The 27486-nt window shown below is 40.1% G+C and overlaps 5 protein-coding genes and 1 pseudogene across 11 annotated transcripts; 3 read left to right on the top strand and 3 right to left on the bottom strand.

Moving 5' to 3' along the window:
• Window positions 1-1525: 1525 nt before the first annotated feature.
• Window positions 1526-4372, top strand: LOC4349715 (dual specificity protein phosphatase 12). Its single transcript, NM_001423145.1, has 6 exons — window positions 1526-2092; window positions 2507-2559; window positions 2684-2748; window positions 2828-2906; window positions 3325-3624; window positions 3871-4372. Exons 1-6 carry the CDS (start codon window positions 1674-1676, stop codon window positions 4023-4025), a joined length of 1071 nt encoding a protein of 356 aa, NP_001410074.1. The 5' UTR covers window positions 1526-1673; the 3' UTR covers window positions 4026-4372.
• A 275-nt stretch (window positions 4373-4647) lies between these two features.
• Window positions 4648-6286, top strand: LOC9272420 (uncharacterized). The gene is made up of 3 exons (XM_015762265.3): window positions 4648-4966; window positions 5669-5746; window positions 5991-6286. Exons 1-2 carry the CDS (start codon window positions 4844-4846, stop codon window positions 5732-5734), a joined length of 189 nt encoding a protein of 62 aa, XP_015617751.1. The 5' UTR covers window positions 4648-4843; the 3' UTR covers window positions 5735-5746; window positions 5991-6286.
• A 181-nt stretch (window positions 6287-6467) lies between these two features.
• On the bottom strand, window positions 6468-8928 carry LOC4349714 (calcium-dependent protein kinase 25-like). Its single transcript, NM_001423147.1, has 6 exons — window positions 7848-8928; window positions 7596-7711; window positions 7356-7523; window positions 7136-7263; window positions 6954-7053; window positions 6468-6845 (listed from the first exon to the last, which is right to left on the bottom strand). Exons 1-6 carry the CDS (start codon window positions 8854-8856, stop codon window positions 6741-6743), a joined length of 1626 nt encoding a protein of 541 aa, NP_001410076.1. The 5' UTR covers window positions 8857-8928; the 3' UTR covers window positions 6468-6740.
• A 167-nt stretch (window positions 8929-9095) lies between these two features.
• Window positions 9096-10895, bottom strand: LOC4349713 (L-aminoadipate-semialdehyde dehydrogenase-phosphopantetheinyl transferase). Of its 3 annotated transcripts, none has more exons than NM_001423146.1 (5): window positions 10604-10895; window positions 10355-10487; window positions 9983-10218; window positions 9690-9861; window positions 9096-9579 (listed from the first exon to the last, which is right to left on the bottom strand). In NM_001423146.1, the coding sequence occupies exons 1-5, from the start codon at window positions 10747-10749 to the stop codon at window positions 9418-9420; spliced, it is 849 nt and encodes a 282-aa protein (NP_001410075.1). In that variant the 5' UTR covers window positions 10750-10895; the 3' UTR covers window positions 9096-9417. The 3 variants fall into 3 exon arrangements, 2 of the variants coding, with proteins under 2 accessions (NP_001410075.1, XP_015617749.1); XM_015762263.3 differs by having other exon boundaries at window positions 9983-10221; window positions 10604-10798; NR_186753.1 differs by having other exon boundaries at window positions 10355-10895.
• A 320-nt stretch (window positions 10896-11215) lies between these two features.
• LOC4349712 (protein ZINC INDUCED FACILITATOR-LIKE 1) lies at window positions 11216-19857 on the top strand. Of its 5 annotated transcripts, XM_066305252.1 has the most exons (17): window positions 11216-11456; window positions 13328-13368; window positions 13792-13852; window positions 13972-14074; window positions 14179-14281; window positions 14370-14423; window positions 14503-14565; window positions 14656-14705; window positions 14785-14860; window positions 15051-15251; window positions 16478-16565; window positions 17280-17365; window positions 17449-17556; window positions 18240-18284; window positions 18373-18461; window positions 19105-19148; window positions 19472-19850. In XM_066305252.1, exons 1-17 carry the CDS (start codon window positions 11297-11299, stop codon window positions 19555-19557), a joined length of 1458 nt encoding a protein of 485 aa, XP_066161349.1. In that variant the 5' UTR covers window positions 11216-11296; the 3' UTR covers window positions 19558-19850. The 5 variants fall into 5 exon arrangements, with proteins under 5 accessions (XP_066161349.1, XP_015617739.1, XP_066161348.1 ...); XM_015762255.3 differs by lacking the exon at window positions 13972-14074 and having other exon boundaries at window positions 11242-11456; window positions 19472-19857; XM_015762253.3 differs by lacking the exons at window positions 13328-13368; window positions 13972-14074 and having other exon boundaries at window positions 19472-19857.
• Window positions 19858-20977: 1120 nt separating this feature from the next.
• On the bottom strand, window positions 20978-26522 carry LOC4349711 (WAT1-related protein At5g64700-like; annotated as a pseudogene).
• Window positions 26523-27486: the final 964 nt, after the last annotated feature.

Below are 27486 nucleotides of genomic sequence, written 5' to 3'. Positions count from 1 at the left end.
GTTTAAGAAAAAGCAAATTCAAAATATGGATAAAATTTCTACGAATTGTCAACGAAATTGCAACAGTTTTTATCATTTTTTGGGTTTAGATCCCAACCTATATATTTTGGATTTCTTGTATATCTCTTCTATATAGCTGGGTATTCGTTTTACATTACTATACCTCCCTCAGTCTCATAGTATAGCAATCTAGGATTACAGATTGAATGTGATATTTCAAACCTGTTTAGATTTGTTGTACTGTGAAATGTTCTATCTGGTCTTAGCTTGGATGGAGGGGGTAGGGTAAAAATGAGATGGATATTTCCCGTATGCCTGCCCGCTCGTATTATTTTGGGACAATTTCGGGTCAAAAATCCGAATAATTGGGTGCTTGTACGGATATCGAAGCCGAATTTTACTTTTTGGTGGATATGAGATCTAGTTTGGAGGGCGGTATTTGATGGATACGGAGTACCCGATAAATAATACGGATATTACCCAGCAAACTATCTGGATATTATCTGGATAGCATCATCTAGCCTAGCCCAATGCAACGCACAAACCAATAATATAGTCCAAAAGCATGGAGTCTAACCTTCGTGTTCGTCCTGCCACCGCACGTTGCATGTTGCCTTGCGCCCGTCATGCCGCCGTCAGCCACTATTGCGAGTTGTCGGGACTGCTATGGTCGTCGCACCACCGACGGCAACCGTCGCGAGTCGCTGCGTTACATCTCCCTTAACTCGGTTCCCCTTCGCTTCGTTGACCCCTTGCCGTGTTTGGCTCCTCGACGTCTCAGTAGTCGAGGCCATCATCCTGCAACATCCTGATCTCCTCTAGAAGTAAGCAACTCGTCACTGGTCAAACGAACATAAATGGTTTTTTTTCTCAGTGATATAATTACAAATGTGATTATGTGAGTTTATGACATATGAGATACTGCTGGCAAGATTTTTACATTGTTAAAAACTGCCAATGATTAACGATGTGGAGTATGTGGATAATATTAGGCAATCTACGCCCTAAGCCCCTAATATAGTCACATTATGGATATATAAAATAGTTGACTGGCTATCTTCTACTCCACTTGGTATATATGGTTGTTGCTTTGACTTAATATCTTAATTGGTATTCGTAACCGGTAGCGTTCATACCCATTTTGATACCTATTCGTCCCGTATTTATGCCCGCTGTGTTTGTATTCATATTCGACACTATCCATATCCGACCCGATTCTAATTATCAATCACCTATCAAGACAAATCGGACGCTACGATGAGACATGAAAACACCCGATCCTATTCTGACCTCGATATATATGTGGAATCGTTTTGCGCCATATGTATTGAAATTGCACGGGAGACACGGTCAAAGCCAAGGTTAAGATAAGGCTAACAAAATATAGGTTAGAATATGAGAAATGCGAGATCTGACCGAAACTAATCCGATTTCATCCCTATGAGGGAGTAGTAGTTGTTTGGTTTTTTTGATTGTGTAGAATTGGATTTTTGTAAAAGATTGTATAAAAACGAAAAAACCCCTTGTCGTCTTCTCCATTGCGACACTGAAACTCAGGCGGCGCCACCAGCCAGAGTCCCACGACGTTGCTCTGCTAGGGTTTTGCTCCACCTTCCTCCCACCTCGCGCCATCGGATTCCACCTTCCCAGGTCTCCCCTCCCCTCCCGTCGCCATGCCTCACCTCGTCCGCGAGCGCCTCTTCTTCGGCGACATCAACGACGCCATCGCCGCGCTCACCACCACCGCCGCGGACACCGGCGGCTTCACCCACCTCCTCTCCGTCGTCAGCTCCGCATCCATCTCCTTCATCACCGACTGCCGCCCGGGCCTCTCCATCCCCACCGAGGAGGTCCGCCGCGTGGTCGCCGGGGAGGAGGGCGCGCCGCCGGTCTCCGCCGTGGCCCCCGGGCGGCTGTTGCGGGTGGTGGAGCGCGCTGGGGTCGGGCTGCGGGTCACGCGGATGGCCGTGCCGCTGCGGGACACCGAGGAGGAGAACCTGCTCGATCACCTCGAGCCGTGTCTTGATTTCATCGATGAGGGCAGGAAGGAGGGGAACGTCCTTGTCCATTGCTTTGCTGGGGTCTCAAGGAGGTACGATTAATATTTACCAACACTAATGTTCCGAGTAATTTGTGCTTTTCTGTCATCTTTAGTGTCGTGTGCTAATCAAAGTGAAGTTCATCTTTAGTGTCGTGTGCTAATCAAAGTGAAGTTCATCAGATATTTTTAGTTCTGGAATGTTACATATATCTGTTAGGCATACTTCCGTTTTAGCCAAATGGACATTGTGAATTTTGTTCCAAGAATTTATCAATTAATCATAAGCATATGATGGAATGTGAATCCCTGTATCATGCTCTGTTTTGACAAGTTGGATATTTTTGCCTGTCCTGATGCATTGGTTATAACAAATATATTGGTTAACAGCGATGTATCTCCTGTTCACTGTTGTTCATTTGTAACAAATAAATTAATACTTGTATATTTATTTGTATCTTGTTGCAGTGCTACCATCATCGTTGCTTATCTTATGAGAACAGAACAAAAATCTCTGGAAGGTTCGACTATTCCAACAAAATGGGTGATTTTTCAGTCGTTGCTTTGGTTATTACTCCAGATGAATACCTGAGTTGTCTTTTTGATACACGCTGGTGACATGCCATGCTTTTTGTCTTGTTTCAGAAGCACTAGAGTCTCTTAAGGAAGTCAATGAGTCAGCCTGCCCAAATGACGGTTTTCTTGAGCAGGTAATCCTTTGTGATCTGTTTGCACCCTATTGCTCTTAGATTTCTTTTATTTATTTGTTGAATGTGTTGTAAATTGCAGTTGAAACTGTTTGAAGAAATGGGCTTCAAAGTTGATACTTCAAGTCCTCTATACAAGCGTTTCCGTTTAAAATTGCTAGGTTAGTCATAATTCATCTTGGATTCTTTGTTACTGTTGGACAGGTTGTGTGGTTATTATGTCAGGGAAACTGTGAAGATTCTGGCCACTGGTTAGCATTTATTTAAAAAATGGAAATGTAAATTCTTTGTTTTAGTAAATTTCAACATTGCATGTCTGTGAATCATGATATATTTGATGTTTTCCTGCTTTTTTTTAATTATCCATGACTAAGAGTGCTATTCATGCAGTCCTGTTGAAAATAAAGCAGTCATACACTTCTCAATATTGCTTACTTTTGTTTCTTACTTATGAAAAATCTTTGACAAATGGTCAGATTTGGGTACTTTACTGTTTCACCTTTGTCCTTTCTCTTATGCATAGTCTCTTACTTTGCCACTTTTCACTAAATCTGTCAATTTTTTTTTTACTTCTCGCAGGCCAATCCTACAAAATTGGAGAGAAAATAGGAAGCTATGTATTTGAAGATGATCCTGGTCTTTCTGGACAGCCTAATTCTTCTACTCAGGATTTACCAAACAAACAAACCCAACAAACAGCATACCGCTGCAAAAAATGCAGGAGAATTGTTGCTGTGCAGGGCAATGTTGTGAGCCATACTCCTGGTGAGGGTGAATCTTGCTTTCAGTGGCAAAACAAAAGAAAGGGAGAGCGATCATATAGCAAAGAACAAGATTGCTCATCGTTGTTTGTTGAGCCTCTGAAGTGGATGACTCCAGGTAATTCACCCTCGTAATTCAGCCCTTTGCAGTTACCTACGGTCACAAATGACTTTTCATGTTGATCTCCTATTGATGTGGTTCATAGCAAACCTGTGTTTACTACTGAGTGCTCGTCCAATCTGTCATGTGATTCTGTAATTGGTCGGCCAACCTTTGGCTGACCCGGCAAAAAAAAAAGAAAAAGAAAAAAGATTCTGTTTGTTTTATCATTTCTAATTGGTGCTTTTGTTAATGATGGAACAGTGGAAGACGGTGCTTTGGAGGGGAAGCTATCGTGTATCCACTGCGGAGCACGGCTAGGATATTTCAACTGGTCAGGAATCCAGTGCAACTGTGGCAGCTGGATCACCCCAGCCTTCCAAATTTCCAAGAGCAAAGTTGATATTAGTACGACTTAGATAGTTTTTTTTTTGTGGGGTGTACGACTTAGATAGTTGTCGGAGGCTAGCAGATTATTTCAGGACCATGTGAGCTGGTGTAAATACCGTTTTATCAGAAGGATTTACGAACTCGAAGGATCTCGACCGAAGATTTTCAGATCCATTGTGCACTAGATAGATATCATGAAGCATTAGCCTCAGAAACCTCCACTGTATTACTACTTGGTGTTAGAAGACTATGCCATCAGTTGCAATTGTTGGTTCTGATGATCTGAGAGGCTATCAACACGAATTTCATTTTGTTTTTTGTTTTTTTGTATTAAATGCATCTGTCTGCAAATTTGTAATGCAGTTTTGTTGTACCTGAGTCCATCCATTGAAAACATTGAAACATACTGTGTTCTAAGCAATGGCATGTCATATTTTCGTGACATATGCCGCTGAGGTGGCGGGGTCGGAGTTTTCGCTCCCGAGCCAGCTAGGCTCTGCTCTAAGATGGGCTTGCTCACCGAGGGGTGGGCTGGACGTCTGCTTACGGGCCATGTATTCGGCCTCAGCCACGTACGTGGGCTTTATATTGGGCCGCATGTTGAGGCCCATGTACACCATCACGTCAGGAGGAGGGAGAAAACCCTTCCACGCCGCACACTCTGTCACACGCCGGCGCGCCGGCCAGCGGCGGAACTCGCGACACCCGCCGGCGAAGGAGCAGCAGCACAGGAGGTGGACGGCGCGCCAGCGAGGTCGCCCAGCCAACCTCTGCGTTTAGTTGTCGACTAATCGGGAAGAAGGCGAGGAGGAGAGGAGAGGAGAGGAGAGGAAAGGAGGAGGGGAGGATGCCGCACCGCGCGCGGCCGATGACGGGGCTGCTGCTGTTCACGGGAGTCAACCTGGTGCTCCTCAACACCATCACCCCCGTCTACGACTTCGTCTGCTTCCACCCCTACTGGGAACGCAGGGTACGCCGCCTCCCTCTTTTCTTCTTCACCCACCTTCATCCCCCACTCCGATCTCCCAAGCCAACGCTTTGATCCTCTTGCCCTACTACAGCTTGGTCAAGCCTTTGCCCGCACCGTTTGATCCGTGCATCTGTTGATTGTTTCTTGTCTCGAGCATGCGCGCCAGCTGTTTGTGGAAATGCCTCGCGGCTGTGCTGCAACTTTCTTCTATTTTATGATTAGCACCATATGCCATTGCCGGGCTTAAGGACTACTAATTCAGTAGTTCGTGTTCGCTGCATTGACCCAACAATTTTCACTTTTGAATATTAGTTTGGGGGAACATCGTATCTGCCATGTAATTATCATGTCATATCAACTACTCTGCCTAGGGCTGTTCAATTTTGGTTGATTAAACCCGTTTAAGAACCGGAGATCAGCATGCTTAGTACAATCATTATCTTACGTGCCGCCGGTGCGGTTAACAGAAAAAAAAAAGACTACCTCCATAGATTTCGGGAACAAACCATCCCTAACTCTTCCTTTCGACAGACAATTTGGTGAAGAAATTCCATATTCCCTACCCACAAATTTTTACAATAAAGAGTGCCCTTCTAGGACCATCTTTGTGCTATTATGATGTTCTTCCTTTCTATACCATGTTCTTGATATATTACATACAATTTGAAGTTTTCTTGATGTGTAATCTCGTGGCCAATTTAGAGAGAACGTCGTCAAAAGGAGCGTGAAGCACTACAAGCCAATGGTTCTCTACAAACTGCTAAATGATTTTATTCCTAGGTATGTGCGTGACACTCCTTGAGAAAAATCTGTTTGATGGAAGTGTTCATTTTTATAACCAGTTTAGGAGTAGCTTCACAATTTGGTGGATGTGAAAGGAAGGTGAGAATCCCCAATTTATCTGGTAAAAAACTTGAGATATATTTTTGTTCACCCTAGTGATAGTGAACTTGCTTTTGGTATGCTTTATTTATGCATGCATTTGTTTAACTTTGAATTGACATTGTATATTTTAAATTTTCAGTTGTTTTATTACTTGGTTAGTTCGATGAAACCCTGGATTCTTCATTGATATGGAGTGAAGAAAATTTTATAGGCAGGTAATATTGTGATGCTCTTCAGATATGAGTAGATCTCCGCACTCCAGGTCTTGCTTCATAATGCTACTCAACTGCATCATCACATCCTTGTAAAATTACCGAGGAAACTAGATCTGATGAATATTGTTTCTTGAAACTACCTTTATGTATCTCTTATCGTCTCATACTCATCTGGCTATAACATAGTAAATGAAAACCACTGTTTGGCTCAAGCCATTTATTCTGATCAGGATCCTATTAACTTAGTTATTTCCTGGGGTGGAAGGAACATATGTTTAACAACTGATCCTGCAGAGTGCTTCATTACGTGTTTGAAAGTTCTGAAAACCTCCAACCATTTTACTGTTCTTCCCTCAATGGTTTATCTGTCAACAAGCAGTAGAGGCATGCTTTCTCTGTTCTTGTTGAATGTACCAGTAATCTTTTGGGCTTTCTAATCAGGTAGGATTCAATCATGTAGTGTACAAGATGACTGAACAGAAAGAAGGAACAAATCCATCTTCCCAACAACTAGCCAGGACAATGTGCAAGACCAAACATGAACCTGAGCCCAACCTGAAATGCAAATATGCAATTGGAAAGAAAATTCCATTGTATACATTACACTCGTGGTAAATGCACATCATGTTTGAAATTGTGCACAAACCAGCCACTATACACACTACCCTGTTTCGCTATAGAACTAGATCTCGCCTCTTCTTCTTTGGGTTTGTTGCTTCTGCACAGCCTGATCCTTTCCTCATCATGGCCACAAACTCTGAATAATCTATCCGCCCATCCTACATGTGAAAAATGCATTCAGCGTCTCTTGATAGGACAAATATTTTCAGCTTTATCGATTTCATCTGTTTTGCATGAACACAATTTAAAGAGCATTTCTTCCTTACATTATTAGAGTCTGCATCTGTGATGACATCCTTGATCTCGTTGGCGTCGTATAACCCTTGTTCCTTCAAGGCTTGCTCGAGCTCTTCCTTTGTGATGTACCTGCAAGAGGGATGGCATAAATGTGTACAAATCCCTGAAGTTCAGAATTCAGTTATATCAGTTTTTGCTATCCTTAACTTACCCACTATTATCCTTGTCAAAGTACTGGAATGCCGTGTAAAGGTGCTCTTCTCGATCCATTTTGTTCATGTGCACTGTCGCGGTGACGAACTCCTCATAGTCGATAATTCCATTGCCATCAGCATCAGCCTGAAAGTTGAAAGGAATTTCCAGGAGTCCTGTCAGTTTTAGCATTTCATCTCGAACTGAACTAAGTTTGTAGCTTCACTATGAGGACTCACTGCTTCCATCAGTTGCTCAATTTCGTTGTCTGAAAACTTGGTGCCCTGCTTTGCTAACCCATTTTTGAGCTCCTCAAGCGTAATGGTCCCACTATTGTCCTTGTCGATGTTCTTGAACATCTCCTTCAGCCCCTTGATCTCCTCCTCTGACAGGCATCCGGCTATAATCTACAGAAGATTCAAAACAACAATTAAGATGCATATATCTACCCTGATGATGTGATTAAGAGTAATATTTACCCTCAGTGCAGCTTTCTTGAACTGGTTCATGGCCCTGAACTGCTTGAGCCTGTTGAGAACAACATTGTCAAGTGGTACATCAGGAGCATCCCCATCTTCTTTGATCCACGGGTGATCTGCAAATCCAAATTGATCCAAATGAATCCAAATTTAATTCTGACACCAATAAAGGGAAAATTAATCCAAACTGTACCTCTATATGAAAAAAAAAGGAGCAGATTTGAGTAATTAATCTGTAACAAATAAACTTACTGAGCACTTGGAATGCTGTAAGCCTCTCCTTGGGGTTGATGTTGAGCATCTTCCTGACGAGGTCCTTGGCTCCAGAGGAGATCTTCGGCCATGGCTCACTGGCGAGGTCGATCTGTCCGCGAAGGATGGCGGTGAAGATGGCGTTCTCCGACTCGGCCCAGAAGGGCGGCACGCCGGCGAGGAAGATGTAGAGCATGACGCCGATGCTCCAGATGTCGGCCTCGGGGCCGTACTTCCTCTTGAGCACCTCCGGCGCGATGTAGTAGGCGCTGCCGACGATGTCGCGGAACACCTCGCCTTCCTTGAAGAAGACGGAGAGGCCGAAGTCGGTGGCCTTGAGCGGCGCGTCGTCCCCCTTGCTCAGCAGCAGGAAGTTCTCCGGCTTGAGGTCCCGGTGGATCACCCCCATGGAGTGGCAGGTGTGCACGATCCCGACGATGGCGCGGAGGAGCGCCGCCGCGGCGCGCTCCGTGTAGTGGCCCCGCGCGATGATGCGGTCGAAGAGCTCGCCGCCGGCGCAGAGCTCCATCACGAGGTGGACGTTGTGCTTGTCCTCGTAGGCGCCGCGGAGGTCGACGATGTTTGGCTGGCCGGAGAGGTGGTGCATGATCTGCACCTCGCGGCGGACGTCGTCGACGTCCTCCTTGTTCGCCAGCTTCCGCTTCGCGATCGTCTTGCACGCCAGCTTCTCGCCGGTGGCCTTGTGGGTGCACAGGTGGGTCACGCCGAACTGCCCGCGCCCGAGCTCCTTGCCGATGGAGTACGTCGTGCGAACCTCCTCCATCGGCCGCTCCAGCACCTCGCCGATGGGGCCTGCCGGCTTCTTGGACGACGACGCCGCCGCCGCCGCTTCCGTCGCCGCCGCCTTGGCCGCCGGCGAGCACGGCTGCTGCTTGGCGGACCCATTTTTGGAGGAGGTGCCGCGGCTCGGCGGCGCCGCCTTGGAGGTCCCCGGCTCTGCCTCGTCGCCGGCGACGGCCTTCCCGCCACCCGTGCAGCACTGGCCCATGGCGTCGGTGGGATTCGCGCGTGCCTGCTCCGGCGACGGAGAGGCACGGATCGGAGAGAGAATTTTTGGTAGAAGGAAGAAATGGGTGTGTGAGTTTGATGGGTTGAGAGGAAATGGCGGGAAGAAGTGAGCGGTAGTTGTTTCCGTTTGGATTTTCAGCGTCTCGTAGGTTTGGTCGCGGGCTATTCTTGGCTGCTAATAATTGTTTCTGGTTAGATTTTCCTGTGACCAATCATCAATTGGCTGCTAATAGTTTTTTTGATTAGATTTTTCCAGTGAACAATCATCAATCTGCCTTTACAATTGCCTAAAAAAATGGGCCTTTGCAAACACTACCAAACTAGTCAAAGCTTACAATATCAAGTGTCTTCTCTGTTATGAAAAAAAAAAACAGGCCCTAACCCCTAAGCTCTCATTTCTGCAGAAGCACCGAGAGCAAATACAAGGATACTTTTCCTAATTTTGGTGTGCTATGTATATATTTTAACTTTCAGGATACACTCACAATTTGTTGATTTTAGTCCTGCATTAATATGTCACCGCAAAATTCAAGAAGACCATTTAATCATGTAACTGTATAAGTTGTTCCACTGTCAATAGAGTGAAAGCTTCTTCTGGAATTTCTATTGCCGTATGCAATTCTCCCTCCTGAATAACCACATCAGATAATGTTCTCCTGAAGCTGTCAATAGCATCCTCTGGATGCCCTTTCGCAATGGATGCCTGCAATGGTGTTGATAATCGTAAGCAAATAACCTATCACAAGACCAAAACTAGAAGTACAAGAGCCAAAGTTTAGGCACTGTAGATGTTGTGAAAAAATTCAGACATACCAAATGCTTTTCATCAATCTTGAAAAGCCAAAACCTCCATTTCCTATCCTCTTCTCCATCAATACGGAGAGAAATATTAGTCCAATTCATATGGTGGAATTCCAAACGTTGCAACCCAAATCCAACGCCAGCACCTGTAGCTTTGACAAATGCTTCTTTAAGACACCAATACCTACAAAAACAGACAATCGTTAAATCTTAAGTAACTCCACAAATTTTGGCTTGTAAACATGATCAGCACCCTGCAGTTGTTCTGAAAATAAAAAAAATTGAACAAGAACAAATTCATATACCTGTAGAACTCAGTTAGCATACCATCATGGCTGCCTGCAGTAACAATGCAGTTCCACTCATGATCAGTGAGATAGGAAGTGAAATTGTTGATGAACTCCAGGGCAGTTTCTCGTTGAGGCTTGGAGATGCACACAATGTCCAGGCCAACGAGGCAGAGAGGCTCAGATGCTATGCCAACGTACTCCCCCTGATGCGACGTGTTGAAGTTGAAGCCAGGAAAGTTGGCATTTTTATTCTGCTGCAACAGCAGACGTGATCAGTTGCAATTTGGGCTTCAGAAACTGACAGACTGTAAACGTGAAACTGAAAGAGATGGATTTGGGATGCAGAGCAGACATGAACTAATTGATGGGAATATCTACTACTACTACCAGGTAGGGCTTCCCTTCAAGCGTGCGGTTGATGCGAATTTGGTGGAATGGGATTCCAAGAGCATGGTGCACGAGCGAGTATTGGAGAAGGCGACTGACGAGCGCCCGTTTCCTGTCATCTTCTCTGACGAACCTGCAGCGGTGAGGTCGTGACTCGTGAGGAGGAGGAGAAAAATCTAGAGGCTGAATTGAATTTCAGTAGTGAGTGGGTGGAATCAATGTGGGGGAAGAGGAATTGGTTGGAAAAACCTGTGGATGGCGGGGCGGTCGTGCGGCGGGAGGAGGGCGGCGGCGGCTTGGAACTCAGCGGGGGAGGGGCGCCACCGGCCGACGTCGACGAGCCACCTACACCGCCACCTCCCCACGCTGCTCTGCTTCTCTTCTTCCTCCACCATCAACAACTCGAGTTACGGCAGAGAAAGCCATAGGCCATGGCCGGCCGCCAAGGAAAGGAAAGGAAAGGAAAGGAAGACGATGACAACAGAGAGGGGATGTTAGGATGGGCCTTTCTCACGAGGCCTGTAAACTTTTGAAGCTAAACTAGGCCCAAATTGCATATGTGCATCTTGCCATGGTGCCATGGCAGAGACATCAGCAAATTAAACAGCAACAGAGACATAACCATAGCCATCAGTCCATCACCATCTGCTAATCTCTCACATTCAAAAACAGTCGCCATTGATACGCTGTGTGCTGTGCACTACATTTATTTTTCGTCGGACTCGCGGTGGAGATGGAGATTAATTGAGCTCGAGTGTGAGACTAACAGCAATGCCACGCAGGCTCAAGATCGCAATAGTAATTAATGGCGAATCGAGCCAACGTCAGTTCGCTATCGACCGACATAATAAATCAGTTTGGTTGTGAACCAAGACATCTCATCATCCCACCCTGGAGTCAGGAGCTCAGGAACAGCAAGCAAGAGGAGAGGAAGAAGCTGAGATGGCTGCAGGCGACGCTGCGACGCCATTGCTGGTGCTGGAGACGGCGTACCAATACCATGAGGGCTGCCCCGCCTGCGCCGTGGAGCGCAGCAAGGCGGTCAACCCGGGCATCCCCTACATGCGCTTCTTCCACATCTGGATCATCATCCTCGTCTCATGTACGTACGCGCCTCCTATCGATCACTGCTTCATTTATACTCCTACGTGTTCATGCATGCTTCGCTTCCTGCTTGACTGCCTCTCCAATCTCCTTATTATTCATGTTATATTCGAAAAAGCTAATGGACGAGCGCTCGCGTTCACCCACCCCCACGCGATCAGTTTACTCTGACCAATCCCATGCCACGCGAAGTATAGGTGGCCAAATGGACCGCCCGGCTCGGCACGGCCCAAGCACGGCCGTACCTCGGCCGAGGTCAGTCGGGCAAGCACGGCCCAACCTATATGTTAGGCCGTGTCGTGCCAGCTCACGGGCTGCACACACGTCCCAGGCACAACCCTATAAGACTCGGGCCATGCCGGTCCAGCCGGAAGGCACGACAAACCATCGTGTTTCTTCATAGAATAAGTCTATTTTTCATCCCTCAACTCTTTGGGTTGTCTTATATGACTAGAAATAAGTCTATTTTGTATTACACCTCTCTTTTGGCATTGCCTTATATTGTTGATTAAGTCTATTTTGGATCCCTATACTATTTTCTTCTATCGTGCCGTGCCGGGCCGGCCCACCGTGCCAAGGCATCGGCCTAGGCATGGCCCAACTATCGGGCCATGCCGACACGGACTTGACACCAGTCAGGCCATGCCGTGCTTAGGCCCAGCAAAATGGCCGTGTCTTCGGCCAGGCCATCGGGCCCCGGGCCATATGGCCATCTATAACGTGAAGCGTGATATTCTCTTTGGCTCTAATACGAATATAGCCACTTCTTCCATTTTAGGCTAGTCCTTTTCCTTTTAGGCTTTACTCTTTCCCATTTAATTTTATTTGACCAAGTTGAATTTTAGGTGAGACCAACCAGTTAGGCCTCACAACCCGCATGCATGATTTTTCTTTTTTTATTCTATGAATTCATTTAAATTTGTATATATGATACAAACTTTATACGTATGAAGTTTCTATACATAAAGTTTCTATGTATAAAATTTACTACATATTATTTTTTGGGACAGATTAACATGTCGTTGAATTCAGTTGAAATCTATGTTTATAAAAAATTACATGCACAAATTTCTATATAAAAAATTTCTCTTTCTATATATGTATATATATTTTAGACATGTAAAGTCTATATATAAATATATTTTCTTTACTGGGCCATGTTGCTTTTGTTGGGCTGAATTCTAGAAAAGAGAGAAAAAGATGCACGTGGAAGCCTACGAGCGTGGAAACATGACCGAGAAATCTGAGTCGTCGCGCTCGCGCCTTAGCAAATCCATCTTAGGTGTGTAAACGTGATCGTGCACACCGTGGACCCATGGTTGCTCAAGTATTAGACGGACCCTATTATGTTTGCATATCCATTTTTTTTCATTTCCTCCAGCATTGCAAAATGTGAATGCTTTATCAGTCATTTCTAGTTCACCTGAATTTATCTTATAGAGGATTATTTTGTACTACCTCTATTTTTTTCTTTTTATATAGATGACTCAGTTGGCTTTTGGCATAATGTTTAATCATTCGTCTTATTCAAGAATTTAGTATAAATATGAAAAAAATATGAGTCATATAAATTTTATTAATAAGAGAAATGGTCAAATGTCACGTTAAAAGTTAAAAAAATAAAGGGAGTATTAGTGTCTAAAATTAAGGGGGCTAAAAGGAAAGTTCTAGCTTGTAACCGTTGGTCGAACTATTGAAGCAAAATTCTAAATTGTTGTTTCTTGCATCTCTTTTGCATCTTTATTTATCTTGTCATTAGCTTAGCTCGTTCCATTGATGCGGGCTTGTGAGCCTTTCATGGTAGATTTTTAACCTTTCATCCTTACAATATTTTTTTTATTGAATTTCATCCTTATAATTGAATTTCAGGTTTGCCAATATCATCGTTATTTCCCTTCTTATACTTCATGGTATGTATTTATGATTGTAAAATTTACAATAGCACCAAAAGATGCTCTACATTGTATAAGTTTCAGTGTAAATTAGCTGTTTCTATTTCTCATTAGCGGAATTTGTACCTTGCATAATTTTATCATTTGGTTTCGTGAAATGATATTCATCATTCATGTAGCAATTCAAATTTCTCTAGTTTCCATTTATATTAACTAGTTTTTGTAGTCTTGGAAACGGAAATAACAGTAAAGTTACCACCTAATTCCTAATTCTTCAAGCTATGTATAGTCATATATATGTTGCTATGTATACTCATACTCATATGTTTTGGCTAATCATTGTTTGAATAAAAGGTAAGCTCATAGTTTAATTCTCTTCTTCACAATAGGTAAGAGATTATAACATTTATTTTTATTGTATATTTCTCTTGTCCACAACAGATAAGAGACTTGCATGTTGCAAAAAGAGTAGAGGACATTGGATTCTATGCAGGTTTTGTAGGTAAGCGATTATAATGTCTGTAATACCAAAGGTCATGCTTTTACTTAGTAGTGACAAATGTTTTTTTACACCCATTTATCTATCGCAAACATGACATATTATAATTCTCAACATATTAGGTGCGTCATATATGTTTGGTAGAGCTTTAACTTCCACTGCTTGGGGGATGGTAGCAGATCGTATTGGGAGGAAGCCTGTTATCATTTTTGGAATTTTTTCAGCTTAAGTACCTTTTAGTTCAGTTCCGATTGAACCAAGTTAGTAATTACTTGTATTACCTTATTTATATCCACCTATGATTACTTTACCTTGTGTTGTGAAATCAGATTTGTATTCAATACTCTCTTTGGACTAAGTACACACTATTGGATGGCGATAACTACACGATTTCTTATAGGTTCATTGAATGGCTTACTTGGACCAATAAGAGTACGGTGATTAAATTATCTAAATTCATATTTGCTATTCACTATTGAAATACTATAACTATCTAGCATACTACAACCGGGCTTTACAGGCTTATGCCGTTGAAGTTTGTCGACCAGAGCATCAATCCATTGGATTGTCATTGGTATACTACAAAGTTCTATAATATTTTTTACTATAGTTATATTGCACTTTACATTATGACACTCTTTTTTTATGATTAGGTTAGCACATCATGGGCAATAGGTCTCATTGTTGGGCCAGCTATCGGTGGATATCTTGCACAGGTATCCTACTAAATTTTAATACCATATGAGTTGGGTGCATGCTTAAACAATGCATTGACGCTATTATGATGCTTTTATTTCATTTGACAGCCATCAGAAAAATATCCAATTCTATTTCCAGCAAACTCATTATTTGGAAGGTATCGTTGTTATAGGAAATATAATTGTTCTAGATGGTATAACTCCTTAAATGACTGATTCTTGAAAATCTTTCCTTAGGTTCCCATATTTTCTACCTTGTTTATGTATATCGATCTTCTGCTTCGTTATTCTCATAAGTTGCATTTGGCTCCCGGTATGTGCACAACTAGCTAATTTTATTCTTATTGATATTAATTTGGGCACACATAATTCTTGTTTTTATGCTTCTCTTAGCTAAAATTTATCTTAACTACTAAAATACAAAAGTTAATTAATATTTTGCTAATACTTTCAGGAAAATAATGTGTTTTCATTTCAAAATAATGTGTTTCATAAAATTTCAGGAAACACTACATAAACATGCAACAGAAAGAAATGGAGATTGTAAAATTGGATCTTTGAGTACACATTTGGTTGACTCCGAAGAGTTTGTCAAGCAACACACTGGACCAGCTAAAGATAAGAGCTTATTTAAAAATTGGCCATTAATGTCATCTATTGTTCTCTTCTGCATTGTCTCCTTTGATGACATGGCTTACACAGAGGTATGTACCAACTATGTCTAGACTAATGGTGTAGTATTTCCTAGCTAAATGAGTCCAGATGTTTGAATAATTGAGGAAAAGTTGCCATGTTTTGGGAAATATCGATTAAACACTTCACCCAATTACAAAACTAGGGTATAGTGTTATCACTATAAATAATGCTTCTATGTTTATGTAAGAGAGACTTAATTTACTTCGAAAGGGCCACATGATTATTTAATCATTATAAAATAATGTTTGAAATATCATAAATATTTAATTGAAATATCTATTTCTCACCATGCATCAACTAGATCCTAATACATTTTTATTATTTATACAATCATTTTTGTGTTATATAGACTTATATGTTGAACAAGTAATAATTTAATTTTGTAGATGTTGTCAAAAAAATTGTTGATGAGACACATCCCATCTTCATCCCCAGCCATGTGTATAACAAGATAATAACATTTAGTTGAAGGACACACACTTATTAGTTCATGGAAAACAATGAAGCACATACAAGTTTTATTATAACATATAAATTTAATCAACAGAGGTAACCTACATGCATAATTGCTATCATTTCTTTCTTTTACTTGCAAGTTGTGAACCTACATATGTTCTACCAATACGCCTTGAGGCCCTTGAACATGCTCGTCCTAGGGGAGTGCCCCCAAAGAACTATTTAGTAACATTAAATATTTTCTATTTATATTGGTGCTTAACATTCAGTCAAACTTTTAAAACTACATCATTGATTTTATTTTATAACAAGTTTATAAAAACTATTAAGTTTATAATACTGTGGAAGTGCTTTTAAAGGCAACTCTACACATACCATATTTGTTTTTTTATAATGAACCATTTGAGAAATTACCAATGGTCATAATTTCACCACATCTTGTTATTAATACGAACATAGACAAATGAATTACTCGATTTCAATTTTGTTCCTCTCCGCCGATGAAATCATAGGGAAATTATATATAAATTGAATGATTAGATTAGGATAGCATGGATATGCTAAGATTTCTCTACTACTATATGTTTTATTATAACTGTATAGATATCTAATATTTTTTATTTGGAATTTTTTCTCCTTTGTCTTGGGAGTTCTCTTCTTACGATGATTAATTTCATAGCATCCTTTCTGTATAAAAATATGGTGCACATGTTATTTTGAATTTATTTTTAGTAAAGTTGTTTTCCAACCTTTGATGATAATTGAAATCAAATTTTAGATATTTTCTCTATGGTCTGAAAGTGACAAACAATTTGGCGGACTAAATTTCTCGTCTGAGGATGTTGGTCAAGTTCTTGCAATTACAGGTACATGTCAAGTTATCAAATTGGTCAATATTCTTGCATTCTATTCAGGGTAGCTAAATACACTATACAAAGCTTTACTGATATGTATTTATATTTAAATGAAGAGCAAGACGTTTTTCTACTGATGCGTGACAATGCATAAATTATAACTTGGTATAACATGGCCAGAAATAAATATTGGCTACATAACATCGCAAAAACTTGGTAATTAGCTGTTGGACACTTAATGTACTATTTTATTATATTTGATGCAAATGGAGAGAGAAGCAACACGGAAAATACAGATTTGCCCTTGTATCGATCGGCTTGTAAGATGACTCGGACTGGTTCGAACTAGATCCAATCCATTCTCACTCCCTCGATGCAGTTCATTCTCACTCCCTAGTCTAGGTTTGGTTCGAAATTGACCTGATGGGGTTAAAAAGAAGCATGCCCTATGGGCAAACTTGTCTTTTCTAAAATATTTATCTCCATTTGGACTAGATATAACAAAAAAACAATGTGTTCAATGTACAACGGCTAATTACTGTGTTTTCACGATGTCCTGTAAGAAATACATTTTCTTTGAGTATCCTACAACAAAGACTATAAATTTTGAGTGCCTTGTAGCAAATTTTGCCAAATTTTTTTATACAATATCAACTTTTCCTATTTTGTTTAAGTTGTAGAAACCATATTTAATGGTATAGTCTCATATCTTCTTTTATATCATAGGTGCTAGCATACTTATATACCAGACATTTATCTACCCACATATTGTGAAAGTTCTAGGAATAATCAACACTTCTCGGGTTGCAGTAGTAAGTACAAGTTCCCTTGATTATTCAGTGAAAGTTTTATCTTTAATTTAATTTTAGTAATGTTTGTCTCTTATTTGTTGCAGATTCTTTCTATGGCAATTCTTTGTAGTTATCCTCCTATGACATATCTCTCAAGACCTTGGTTGTCCATAGTAGTAAATATTGCATCGATGCTTAAAAATAACTTTGTGGTGAGTAAACATAAAACCTAAAGTTTTATTCATCCATGCTCATAACAAACCACACTGATGGATGTTTTTGTACTTCCATTTTCTTTTCTCTATTTGCATATACCACACTTTTTAGTGCAAACTACCGGTGTACATGGTAGTACAAGTAAGTATTGGAATACATCATTAATGCTAAAGTATAATATGTTGCCACAAATCAATAATAAAAGGGTGGTACCTCTCATTATTTCCTCATGCATTGTACAACTACTCTTGCATTAAAGTAACATACTAAACTTTGGTAAGGTACACTTTAATTTGTTTGATTGCTTTTTGGTTGAGCAAGGTTAATTTCATCTAACCAATTTTCTAGGTTCAACAAACAAGTTGAATATTTAGAAGATTTGAAGAATTTTTTTTGTGCAAGTAATTTTCTTGCTCCTGAAGTATTAGGAATTCTGTTACTAGGTAATTTGTCTTTTCTAAAATGTTGCTACACTAGCAATCACACATAGGAAACTATAAACGTGAAATGTAGAATTGCAAAATATAAGTGTAATTTTGGCTTCGCCACTGAGCTCATAATATTAGTGTAACTCATTGCTTTTATATCTTATAAGCAAAACAAATATTTGCATGAATAACATATATCATACAAGTCTTGGCCACTAATGCTTTGTCATTTGCTCCTACATATTTATTAGGTTACTATCAATACATGCTCTTTCATTCTTCAGAACAACTCTGTGGTATGTATCCCGTTATCTAATTAAATTTTATTAACCTTTTCTACATACAATTATTGTTTTAATGCTTATTTCTCTATTGAATAAATAGCCCCAGCATCAAAGAGCAACCGCAAATGGCTTAGCCACCACTTTAATGTCCTTCTTCAAGGCATTTGCTCCAGCAGGAGCAGGCATTCTGTAAGTAAAAAAAAATATTTGCTAGTATTTCTGTGGTAAAAATCTAGAATTAGTCTATAGTTATCAAGCTAAAAGAAAACAAAACCATCCACACATCTAAGCAATGAATTTTAGGATTAGGGCTGTCAACATGTTACGACCAAGTGAGCCCATTCAGGTTTTGCTTGAGATCGATTTACGAGTGGAATTTTAGTGGTCCAAAAAATACACTTAATTGGCTTGTTTATAATATAATAATAAATTTTATTGTTCCATTCATTTCAAATTAGTTATCATTTTAGTATTGTCCTAAGGCAAACGTATCTATCCTTGACAATTAATTTCTAGAAAATCGTATAGGTTAACAACATGTGAATTATATATTATGAAAGTATATATCAAGGCGAATCTACAAACATAAATCTTATGATATTAAACTACATGAATGTCTAGAAGTTGATGGCAAAATATACAAATGTTTAAATTAAAACAAACCTAGAATAAGAAGTAATTTGAAACAGAGGGATTACATCATTAAAATGAATAAATATTTGACTTGAGTGGTTAGTAACTAAGCTGATTACTGCTTATAAAAAAATGCAATGGTTGAATTGATATGTATCATGGGTCTTGTTGGCATATTAATTATGATTGGTTAATGTAGGTTTTCGTGGGCACAAAAACGCCAACATGCATTTTTCTTTCCAGGTAAATTTACGACATCATTATTATGCATAAGTAACAAAAAAATCATCATTGCTTTAATAGACCACGTGGCTGGTTAAATGCACCAAGTCTTGAGCTTTATGATAGTTACCTCGTATTTTGATTTTATCTGGATATTTATTTCTATCCCTTAACGTTAGTGATTTATCAAAAGTAGTGATTATTGGGTGTTGGATGCTCCTTCATAGCTTATACCAATACATGATTAATTGTGAAGGAACCATAACTCTGATCTTTCTATTGTTTGCATCATTGTTGTCTGCCATCTTTTCGATGTGTTCTCATTGTTACATTTTTGTACGCAGGTGACCAAATGGTGTTCTTCATTTTGATTATTATTGAATTTTTGGAACTCATTTGGACCTTCAAACCATTTCTGGCCGTGCCATAGTAATTCTCTTCAACCCCAAGTAATTAAGCTTTCAGATCATCGATAAGTTGGGTGGCATGTCATGTTTATACGGCAGATATGTTTGTTTGGGTATTTGGATGGTAGCTAATAAAGAGTTATGCATATTTGAGGAGCAATACTTATGTATCCTGTCATGTAATTATACATAAGTATTTAAATGACCTTTCTCCTTTGGTTTGTAAAATTTAAATACTCGATTTTTCACGAAGATGAAGCATAATATCACGTAAATTGCAAGTGTGAATAAAAACAAATGGCAAGGTACCATATAATATTATATAGATTTATATTTTTCCATGTTAATTTCTAAGTAGTAATATAGGCATGACACATTTTAAACGATATTACCAGATAAAATCATAAAGCTATGACCTTATTATGCTTTGTATCTGTATATAATGTATGCTTGTTGTTTATCGCAGTGGCTATTGATTAATTGTAGCTTAATCGAATACGTGAAATTTGTATATGTTACATTAAACCATGATTGCTAAAGATGGCTAAAGAAATGTTAGTATACATGAGAACATTCTTCAATGGCTAAAGTGGGCACACTTCACCAAGAATGGAGAAGTTTAAAAAAAATACTTGGAGCTCCTTACATCCTTATGGCAAGCCATTGATTATGCAATTGAAGATCTATCAGGCAGTTTAACTATTCGGATTCCCAGCTAACTGGTTCGATAACCAGTTGAACCGGTCGGATCACCAGTCAGGCTGGTCTGCTACAAGTCAACTTGCTCCGAAATGCTCAAGATGGTGTTGCTCAATGGATACAAGGCGCTTGGGGACTAGCTGTGGAGGGTATAACCCCCGGTACCCACAACAAGGTGCATGGGCCGGCCCACCAGGAATGGCCTGACCCAGTACCTGAAGACCCGTGGCGCACGGCAGCGCTCGGAGGTGCTCGGCGTGCACCGCAAGTCTACCATAAGGCAATTAGCAGATATATAGGGATCTGATCTGATAAGCTAGATATCAGATCCCTTGATTGATGCTTATCATTGTAAACCAACTAGATTAGATCTTAACCGACTTGTAAACCCTATCTCCCGGCTATATAAGGAGGGCATGGTAACCCCTCAAAAACCCGATAACTACACCTCATCTTGTATCAATATACAATCCACCAAAACACATGACGTAGGGTATTACGTCACCATGATGGCCCGAAACCTATCTAAAGCTTCGTGTCCCTGCTCTTCGTGTTCATCATCTAGTTCTGATCATGCACGTCCCTCCACGTAGTTAATCTACCATCGTGGTTATCCCCCTCAGTGGATTGCCGACTATATTTAGTCGAAGTGAACTATAGGAGCCTTTGAGCAAGTTTAATTGCATAGCCAACTACTAACTCCAAATCATCTATAGCTAATCTAATAGCTCATTCATACAATAGTTATCCATAAACCATTAATATATGGTCTCACCTCTCATACACACATAATGTATTGGAGTTTGTGCTACAGCTGGCTACGAATCTGTAGCCCGCTTTCCTTCTCTCTTTTCTCTTCTCTCCTCCACATATACTTACAGTTGACTTGTAGCCTGCTATTGTACTCACTCTTATAGATTACCGTACCCTGCCCTTAACAACTAATTAAGGTGGAATTAAAATTCCACGGTCTCATATAACACAGTAACACATGAGCCAAATTCAAATAGGCCGACTGTCACCTAATTTAAGGTGACTAAATAAAAGGGCTACCATGCCAAAAATAAAATTATAGTTCTTGGACGTGCAAAGCTGTCGAGCTTGTCAACGTCGATTCTTTGGCCTGATCTGTTGTAGTATGTTGTTGCTCTCCGGGGTAGATATGTGTAGATTTCTCAATATCGTCATCAGTGACATCATCAGTCTCATTACCCTCTTTGCTCTTACCCCAGAGCATGGTGTAAAGACTTCCGACCAGCAAAATTCCACCCAAGATGCTGCCAATAAAGGAAGAGCAGAAAAGGAAAGTTTGTTTATTTTAGCGTGTTTTTAGAATATTGCACCTTTGATCAGCTGACAGTGAGTATATATATGATTTAATTTACCTGCCGAGGTGAACAATCTCTCCAAGAAAGAAGGATGAGCAAAATATTGTGAACACGAAGCAGAGTGGCGTCCAGGAGGCAAAGAACATGGGGCCTCTCATCTCTAGGCACCACGTTTGCAGGTAGTAGGACACTCCCGTCACCATAACACCCTGAAGCAAACCACCAGTTGTCTAATAGTCATATGTGTGTGCCGAAGACCATGTCAATAGTGAATACACTAGTGGAAGAGGATGACTGAAAATTTTATGTGCACAACTTACCGAGTATAGGATGGCGAGCAAGCTGATGTCGAATCTTAGCTTCCATCTGGAGAAGTCGCGCTCTGCGACCACCGCGACGACAAACGACTGCACCGTGCTGAACAGGCACTGAGTCACAGTCACAACCATTTTATCTGGATATTCCTTTTGCACCGCAGCCTACACAGTCAATAGACAAGGATTAGAGACCCCGATTTGTCAGCAATTGCAGCTGTGAATCAATGTAGACAAGCATGCAAGAACAGCTCAGATTTTTTTTGGTAAATAGTTAAATATGCATGCATCCGAACCTGAAAAATGATCCACAAAGACCAGCACATGTTGGCGACCACCATAAGGAATGTCCATTTGATCCACACACCCCTCGGAACTACTGTTTTCGAGCTTGTGTCAGAGGCGAAGGCACGGTGATGGTTGATAGGGCTTATGGACGGGCCGGTGAAGAAGGCGATGGTGAAGACTCCAGCCAGACAGATTGCTACACTAGTGACCTTGGTATGCCTGAAGAGCTCCTCAGCTTCACATACTCCGTCCTGTCCTGGCAAGCAACATTTCAATCTTGGTATTATATACTACTCCATCCATTCAAATTATAAGGCGGTTTGGTTTTTCAAGTTACATATTCCTTTTATTATGTGTGTTGATATGGTGTATATCTAAATATCTATATCAAAATTTATGTGTTCAGAAAAGTCAAAACATCTTATAATTAATATTTTCACAACTAACTTGAATCTATTTATGGTACATTCTCAAGTTAGGCTTTGGTGATATCGATGATGATAAACCTCAAAAGCACCGCCAAGAAGAAGGTGATGGCTGGGAGTGAGCTGTTTACTGCAGATGCCACTGTTGCAGAGGTGAACTTGAGACTTACATGGTACAGATTTACCCCAAGCGTAATCCTGAAAAGCAATTTCCACAAGTAAACCAGGGACTAATTAAACTCTTGACATGCCATGAGTATACAATCGATTGTTTTGTTTTGTACCAATAAATTAGAGTTTGCAAAGATGAGCGCATACCCGATTAAGGCACAAAAGAAGAGCTTTATGAGCACCCCAAGTGTCATGGCGGGTCGTGTACTTCTCCTACAAATATAATCAAACGGACCTGTATTTCTCAGCTAATCAAACAATATAGTAAACTAAGCGAAGTGGCAATATAACAATATAGGAAAATGATTCTATACTCCCAGGAGTACGTACTCCAGCTTTCATCCACCATCCATCAGCAAGAGGTCCCGATCAAGATTACTATCGGATCTACACTTTATACCCGTTTTGTGTTTTATTTGAAAAAAATAATACATAATTTTCCCTCATTAATCGGATCAGCAAACGACCCAAATAAATCCCAGAAGACGGCAGATCGCTCTACCCAGTCCCCAACCAATTCGGGATTCGCGAGCGACGGCAAGCCGACGCCAGCGGCAGCGTGAAGTATCAGCGGCAACGGTGCAAAATCATTCATCCAGACCTTGGTGTGTTATGCACCTCGCATGCACCATTTTCTCTTCTATCCTATTTTCTTTGCCTTCTCTTGCCGATCGAGCATATCCTTATTTTTTCCTGTTGGATCTATAAGGGAAGAGCACATATGTTGGATGCATAGATGCCCAGTGATTTTGGTGGTTTGGGAATTGTGATGTATCTTTTTCACGGTAATTCAATTTATTCTTTAATTAGTTACTTGACTGATTAACCCCCTATAATTGGGCATGCAGACGGCTGTCGGCCGGCGGCAATTCATGTCGACTCCGGCGGCAGTTCTGTTATTTTTTTTAATCATGACTAAAAATAAACTTTAGTCCGATCAAAAAGTTTTGAACCAGAACGAAATATCATTTTTAGTCCCGGTTTATAACAGAACCGGAACTATTGTAAAATTTGGCAGATCGATCAAAAGATCGTTCTCCAGTAGTAGCTCTCAACCCAGCGGCCAGTGGCACTGCTATCTGCTGAATGTATTGCATGTTTTGATCGGCGAAAAGATGTACTGATACTCTCCATTCAGAATTTAGTTTGCTGCTACAGCATCAAATATATTTTCTAGTGATTTTGTTTGTGAATCTGTCAGTGGCAGATACTTCTCATGGTGATACTCATGTCCTAATGTATTCTGATTTTTTCTGAGATCTAGTGTGTTCTGTGATTCATATCTAAGGTGGTGTTTGGATCCAGGGACTTAACTTTAGTCCCTGTCTTTAGACACTAATTTAGAGTATTAAATATAGACTACTTACAAAACTAATTACATAAATGAAAGCTAATTCACGAGACAATTTTTTTAAGCCTAATTAATCCATAATTAGAGAATGTTTACTGTAGCATCACATAGGCTAATCATGGATTAGTTAGGCTCAATAGATTCGTCTCGCGAATTAGTCCAAGATTATGGATGGGTTTTATTAATAGTCTACGTTTAATATTTATAATTAATATTCAAACATCCGATATGATAGGGACTTAAAAGTTTTAGTCCCATTTAAACAGGGTCTAAGCAACCCCATACCAATTACTATCTTTAAAAATAGCATATACTATATTTATACTAATAGCATATACTATATTTATACTAACTAAAAATAGATAAAATTAAATTAGTACATACCGCAACTAACCTAAAATGTGGAGTAATATATACTGCTACTTTATAAAAGCATATACTGCTATTAACTTAAAAATTAGTATATAATGCTACAAAGTTGAAAAGCAGTACATACCACTACTACTATTGTAAAAATATGACATATAATGCTACTGGTAGAATTTAGTATATACTACTACTAAGTTAAAAATTAAACAGTATGTACCACTACTACTCTATAAAATAGTACCACCTCCGTTTTTTAAATAGATGACGCTGTTGACTTTTTCTTACATGTTTGACCATTCGTCTTATTCAAAATTTTATGCTAATGTATATGATATAAATCACACTTAAAATACTATGAGTGATAAAACAACTCATAACAAAATAAATTATAATTACGTAAATTTTTTGAATAAGACGAATGGTTAAACATGTGAGAAAAAGTCAACGTCGTCATCTATTAAAAAACAGAGAGAGTATATACTGCTAGTAACTAAATAAACAGTATATACTGCATGCTACTAACATTTAAAAAAAGTATATACTGCTACTAAGTTAAAAATAGTATATACCTACTACATTACAAAATAGTATATACTACTATTAACTTAACAAAAGGTATATACTGTACTAACTCTTCAAAGGAGAAGAATTCAGTACATACTCTTTCGGAGAAGTAATCAGTATAACTGATTAAGAAAATAGTATATGCTGCTCTAATTAAGTGAGTACAATTTATGCTGCTAGTACTTAAAAAAAAGGTATATACTTAAAATATTTATAACCCTTTTTCTAATCAGTTTGAATGGTAGAAGATCCATCTGTTTAGAGGATGGTACGTTCATTATTCAAATTTAAACTAACAGCACACTCCGCGATCCCTACGTTCAATTGTGCACCAAATGCGGTTTGTACCTGTGCATGCATGCACCATGCAGCGATTAGAGAAAAACAATATTTTCATTCTTTTCCCACCAGTTTAATTAGATGCTAATGGTTATCCACTAAGGGGAGAGAGTATGTACTCCCGGGAGTACATAACAATGATCCTATAAATTAAAATGGTTCTATACTACCGTCCATATAAGGCAGCCCCGATGAAGAGCGCTATTGGATTCACATGTGGACCCGTTTTGATTTCTATTCGAGAAAAAAATCCGTAGTACGACATAACTATCCCACATTAATCGACATACCGGGGCGTTCTTGAACGCGCATAAATACCTCTCTCCCAAACCATCCTATTGGTAAATCGAGTCCTCGGCGAGAACGCGATCTACCGGCGGCGATCCGGACGGATCAATGGCACCGATTTTACGGTGACGTCGGTGTCCATCCGATACTAGGTTTTTTTTTTAATTTCACGATCTTGTTTGATTTGATTTCAGATGCATCAAGCAAGAGAGAGAGATGGGTTGTTACATACTCCCTACATCTACTTTTGATAGTCATATTTCATCTTGGCACACAGACCAATGATAAGTAATTCTACTTATCATCCATTTAAACATGCTACTAGTCATTACTCGTAAACAAGCGATTCATTAATATTTACATTTCACGATGCTCAAGTAGCCAATATTGTGTGGAAGAATGGAGAGTCATGCATTAAATCCGAGAAAGTCATGAAGATGATAGGTTGTTGAATTGAAATATGCCTATCAAAAATAAAATTTTCAGATTTAAAAATATGACTATCAAAAGTAGATGGAAGGAGTACCTTTCTAGAAGAAATGTAGGGAGCAAGATGAGGGAGCCAACTGCCTGGCGATAGAAGACGAAGATGTAGATGTTCATCCCGTGGTTGAAAGCAGCCTTGGATATCACAAACATGCCAGTGTAGATCAGTTGGACGACGATGGCGACAAAATAAGGCTTCATACTTGCTTTCACCATCTCGATCGATCCAGCAATGGCAGGCGTGCGTGGTGTTTTGTGCGAGTGTGTTGTCTTCAGTGTGCGGAGTGTGTTGTCTTCAGTGTACGAGAGCGCCCGTTTAGTTTCTCTCCATCAACCTGGCACTACTTCTATATATTTATATAAAAAAAGAAGAAGCAGGCAGTATGCCAAGTGTAAACGCAAGAGCACGGTAGGTAATGTAGCTTTGATTTTGGGTAACTGATCAGCACGCCAGATCCACACAATCTGCTATTTTTAGTCTCCACAAATAGGAGACCCACTTCGAGTGTACATTGACGGATTCGGCGGCGGCCAGCTCGAGAAGACCGATGCTCCATGGCTGACCGTGCCATGCAGATGCCTATTCGTAACTAACCGAGTGGTGCCCTGCGTTTTCTCCTCTCCCGTAACTAATAGAGTGGTGGCATGCATTTTTTCTTCTCCCATAACTAACCAAGTTAGTTTAGAATAATAATGATAATTAAGAAAAAGATTTTGTTTACTTACATATTGAAAAGAAATCTATATGTGAAATAAACTTCCATGTAAAATTTAAAACTTTCTATCGAAAAATTAAGGGAATTGATAGATGTCTATTAGATTAATGGGCTAGGCCAAATTAAATCCCAATAAATTTCAATGGCCTAAATTTAGTGCTATGGGTAATAATATCACCTTGAAAATTTAAGTGAAGAGATCTCAACTTAAATATGGAGCTAGTAGTTAACCGAGCTGTGTATTAACTCGGGTTAATAGTACGGATTGAATTCTCCGAACGTAACTCTCGCATGCGCTACAAATACTCCATGATTAATCGCATTAACTCGGGTTAATCGCGCGGATGCTCTCTCTCTTGTTTTGTAACGGACGATGATTAATTCTGGTGTATTAACTCGGGTTAATCGCGCGGATTGAATTCTCCGAACGTAACTCTCGCATGCGCTACAAATCCTCCGTGATTAATCGCATTAACTCGGGTTAATCGTGTGGATTGAATTCTCCGAACGTAACTCTCGCATGCCTCGCGCCGATTAAATTCTCCGAACGTAACTCTCGCATGCGCTACAAATCATCCGCGATTAATCGCATTAACTCGGGTTAGTCGTGCGGA

Source organism: Oryza sativa, chromosome 11, assembly GCF_034140825.1.
Source record: "Oryza sativa Japonica Group chromosome 11, ASM3414082v1".
In the NCBI taxonomy this organism is placed as follows: domain Eukaryota; kingdom Viridiplantae; phylum Streptophyta; class Magnoliopsida; order Poales; family Poaceae; genus Oryza; species Oryza sativa.
The sequence above is the reverse complement of the archived record's forward strand: the minus strand, read 5'-3'. Positions and strand labels throughout refer to the sequence as shown.

Coding starts and splice junctions, on each gene's coding strand:
- LOC9272420 (XM_015762265.3), top strand. CDS start 4,844: ATGCCGCACCGCGCGCGGCCGATGACGGGGCTGCTGCTGTTCACGGGA. Junction 4,967..5,668: donor ACCCCTACTGGGAACGCAGG/GTACGCCGCCTC, acceptor TGGCCAATTTAG/AGAGAACGTCGTCAAAAGGA.
- LOC4349712 (XM_066305252.1), top strand. CDS start 11,297: ATGGCTGCAGGCGACGCTGCGACGCCATTGCTGGTGCTGGAGACGGCG. Junction 14,861..15,050: donor TAAGTTGCATTTGGCTCCCG/GTATGTGCACAA, acceptor ATAAAATTTCAG/GAAACACTACATAAACATGC. Junction 18,462..19,104: donor CCAGCAGGAGCAGGCATTCT/GTAAGTAAAAAA, acceptor TGGTTAATGTAG/GTTTTCGTGGGCACAAAAAC.
- LOC4349715 (NM_001423145.1), top strand. CDS start 1,674: ATGCCTCACCTCGTCCGCGAGCGCCTCTTCTTCGGCGACATCAACGAC. Junction 2,560..2,683: donor AGAACAAAAATCTCTGGAAG/GTTCGACTATTC, acceptor GTCTTGTTTCAG/AAGCACTAGAGTCTCTTAAG. Junction 2,907..3,324: donor TTTCCGTTTAAAATTGCTAG/GTTAGTCATAAT, acceptor TACTTCTCGCAG/GCCAATCCTACAAAATTGGA.
- LOC4349713 (XM_015762263.3), bottom strand. CDS start 10,749: ATGGTGGAGGAAGAAGAGAAGCAGAGCAGCGTGGGGAGGTGGCGGTGT. Junction 10,488..10,603: donor GACCGCCCCGCCATCCACAG/GTTTTTCCAACC, acceptor TCACCGCTGCAG/GTTCGTCAGAGAAGATGACA. Junction 9,862..9,982: donor ATGCTAACTGAGTTCTACAG/GTATATGAATTT, acceptor CTGTTTTTGTAG/GTATTGGTGTCTTAAAGAAG.
- LOC4349714 (NM_001423147.1), bottom strand. CDS start 8,856: ATGGGCCAGTGCTGCACGGGTGGCGGGAAGGCCGTCGCCGGCGACGAG. Junction 7,712..7,847: donor TACAGCATTCCAAGTGCTCA/GTAAGTTTATTT, acceptor TTGGATTTGCAG/ATCACCCGTGGATCAAAGAA. Junction 6,846..6,953: donor CAGATGCAGACTCTAATAAT/GTAAGGAAGAAA, acceptor TTTCACATGTAG/GATGGGCGGATAGATTATTC.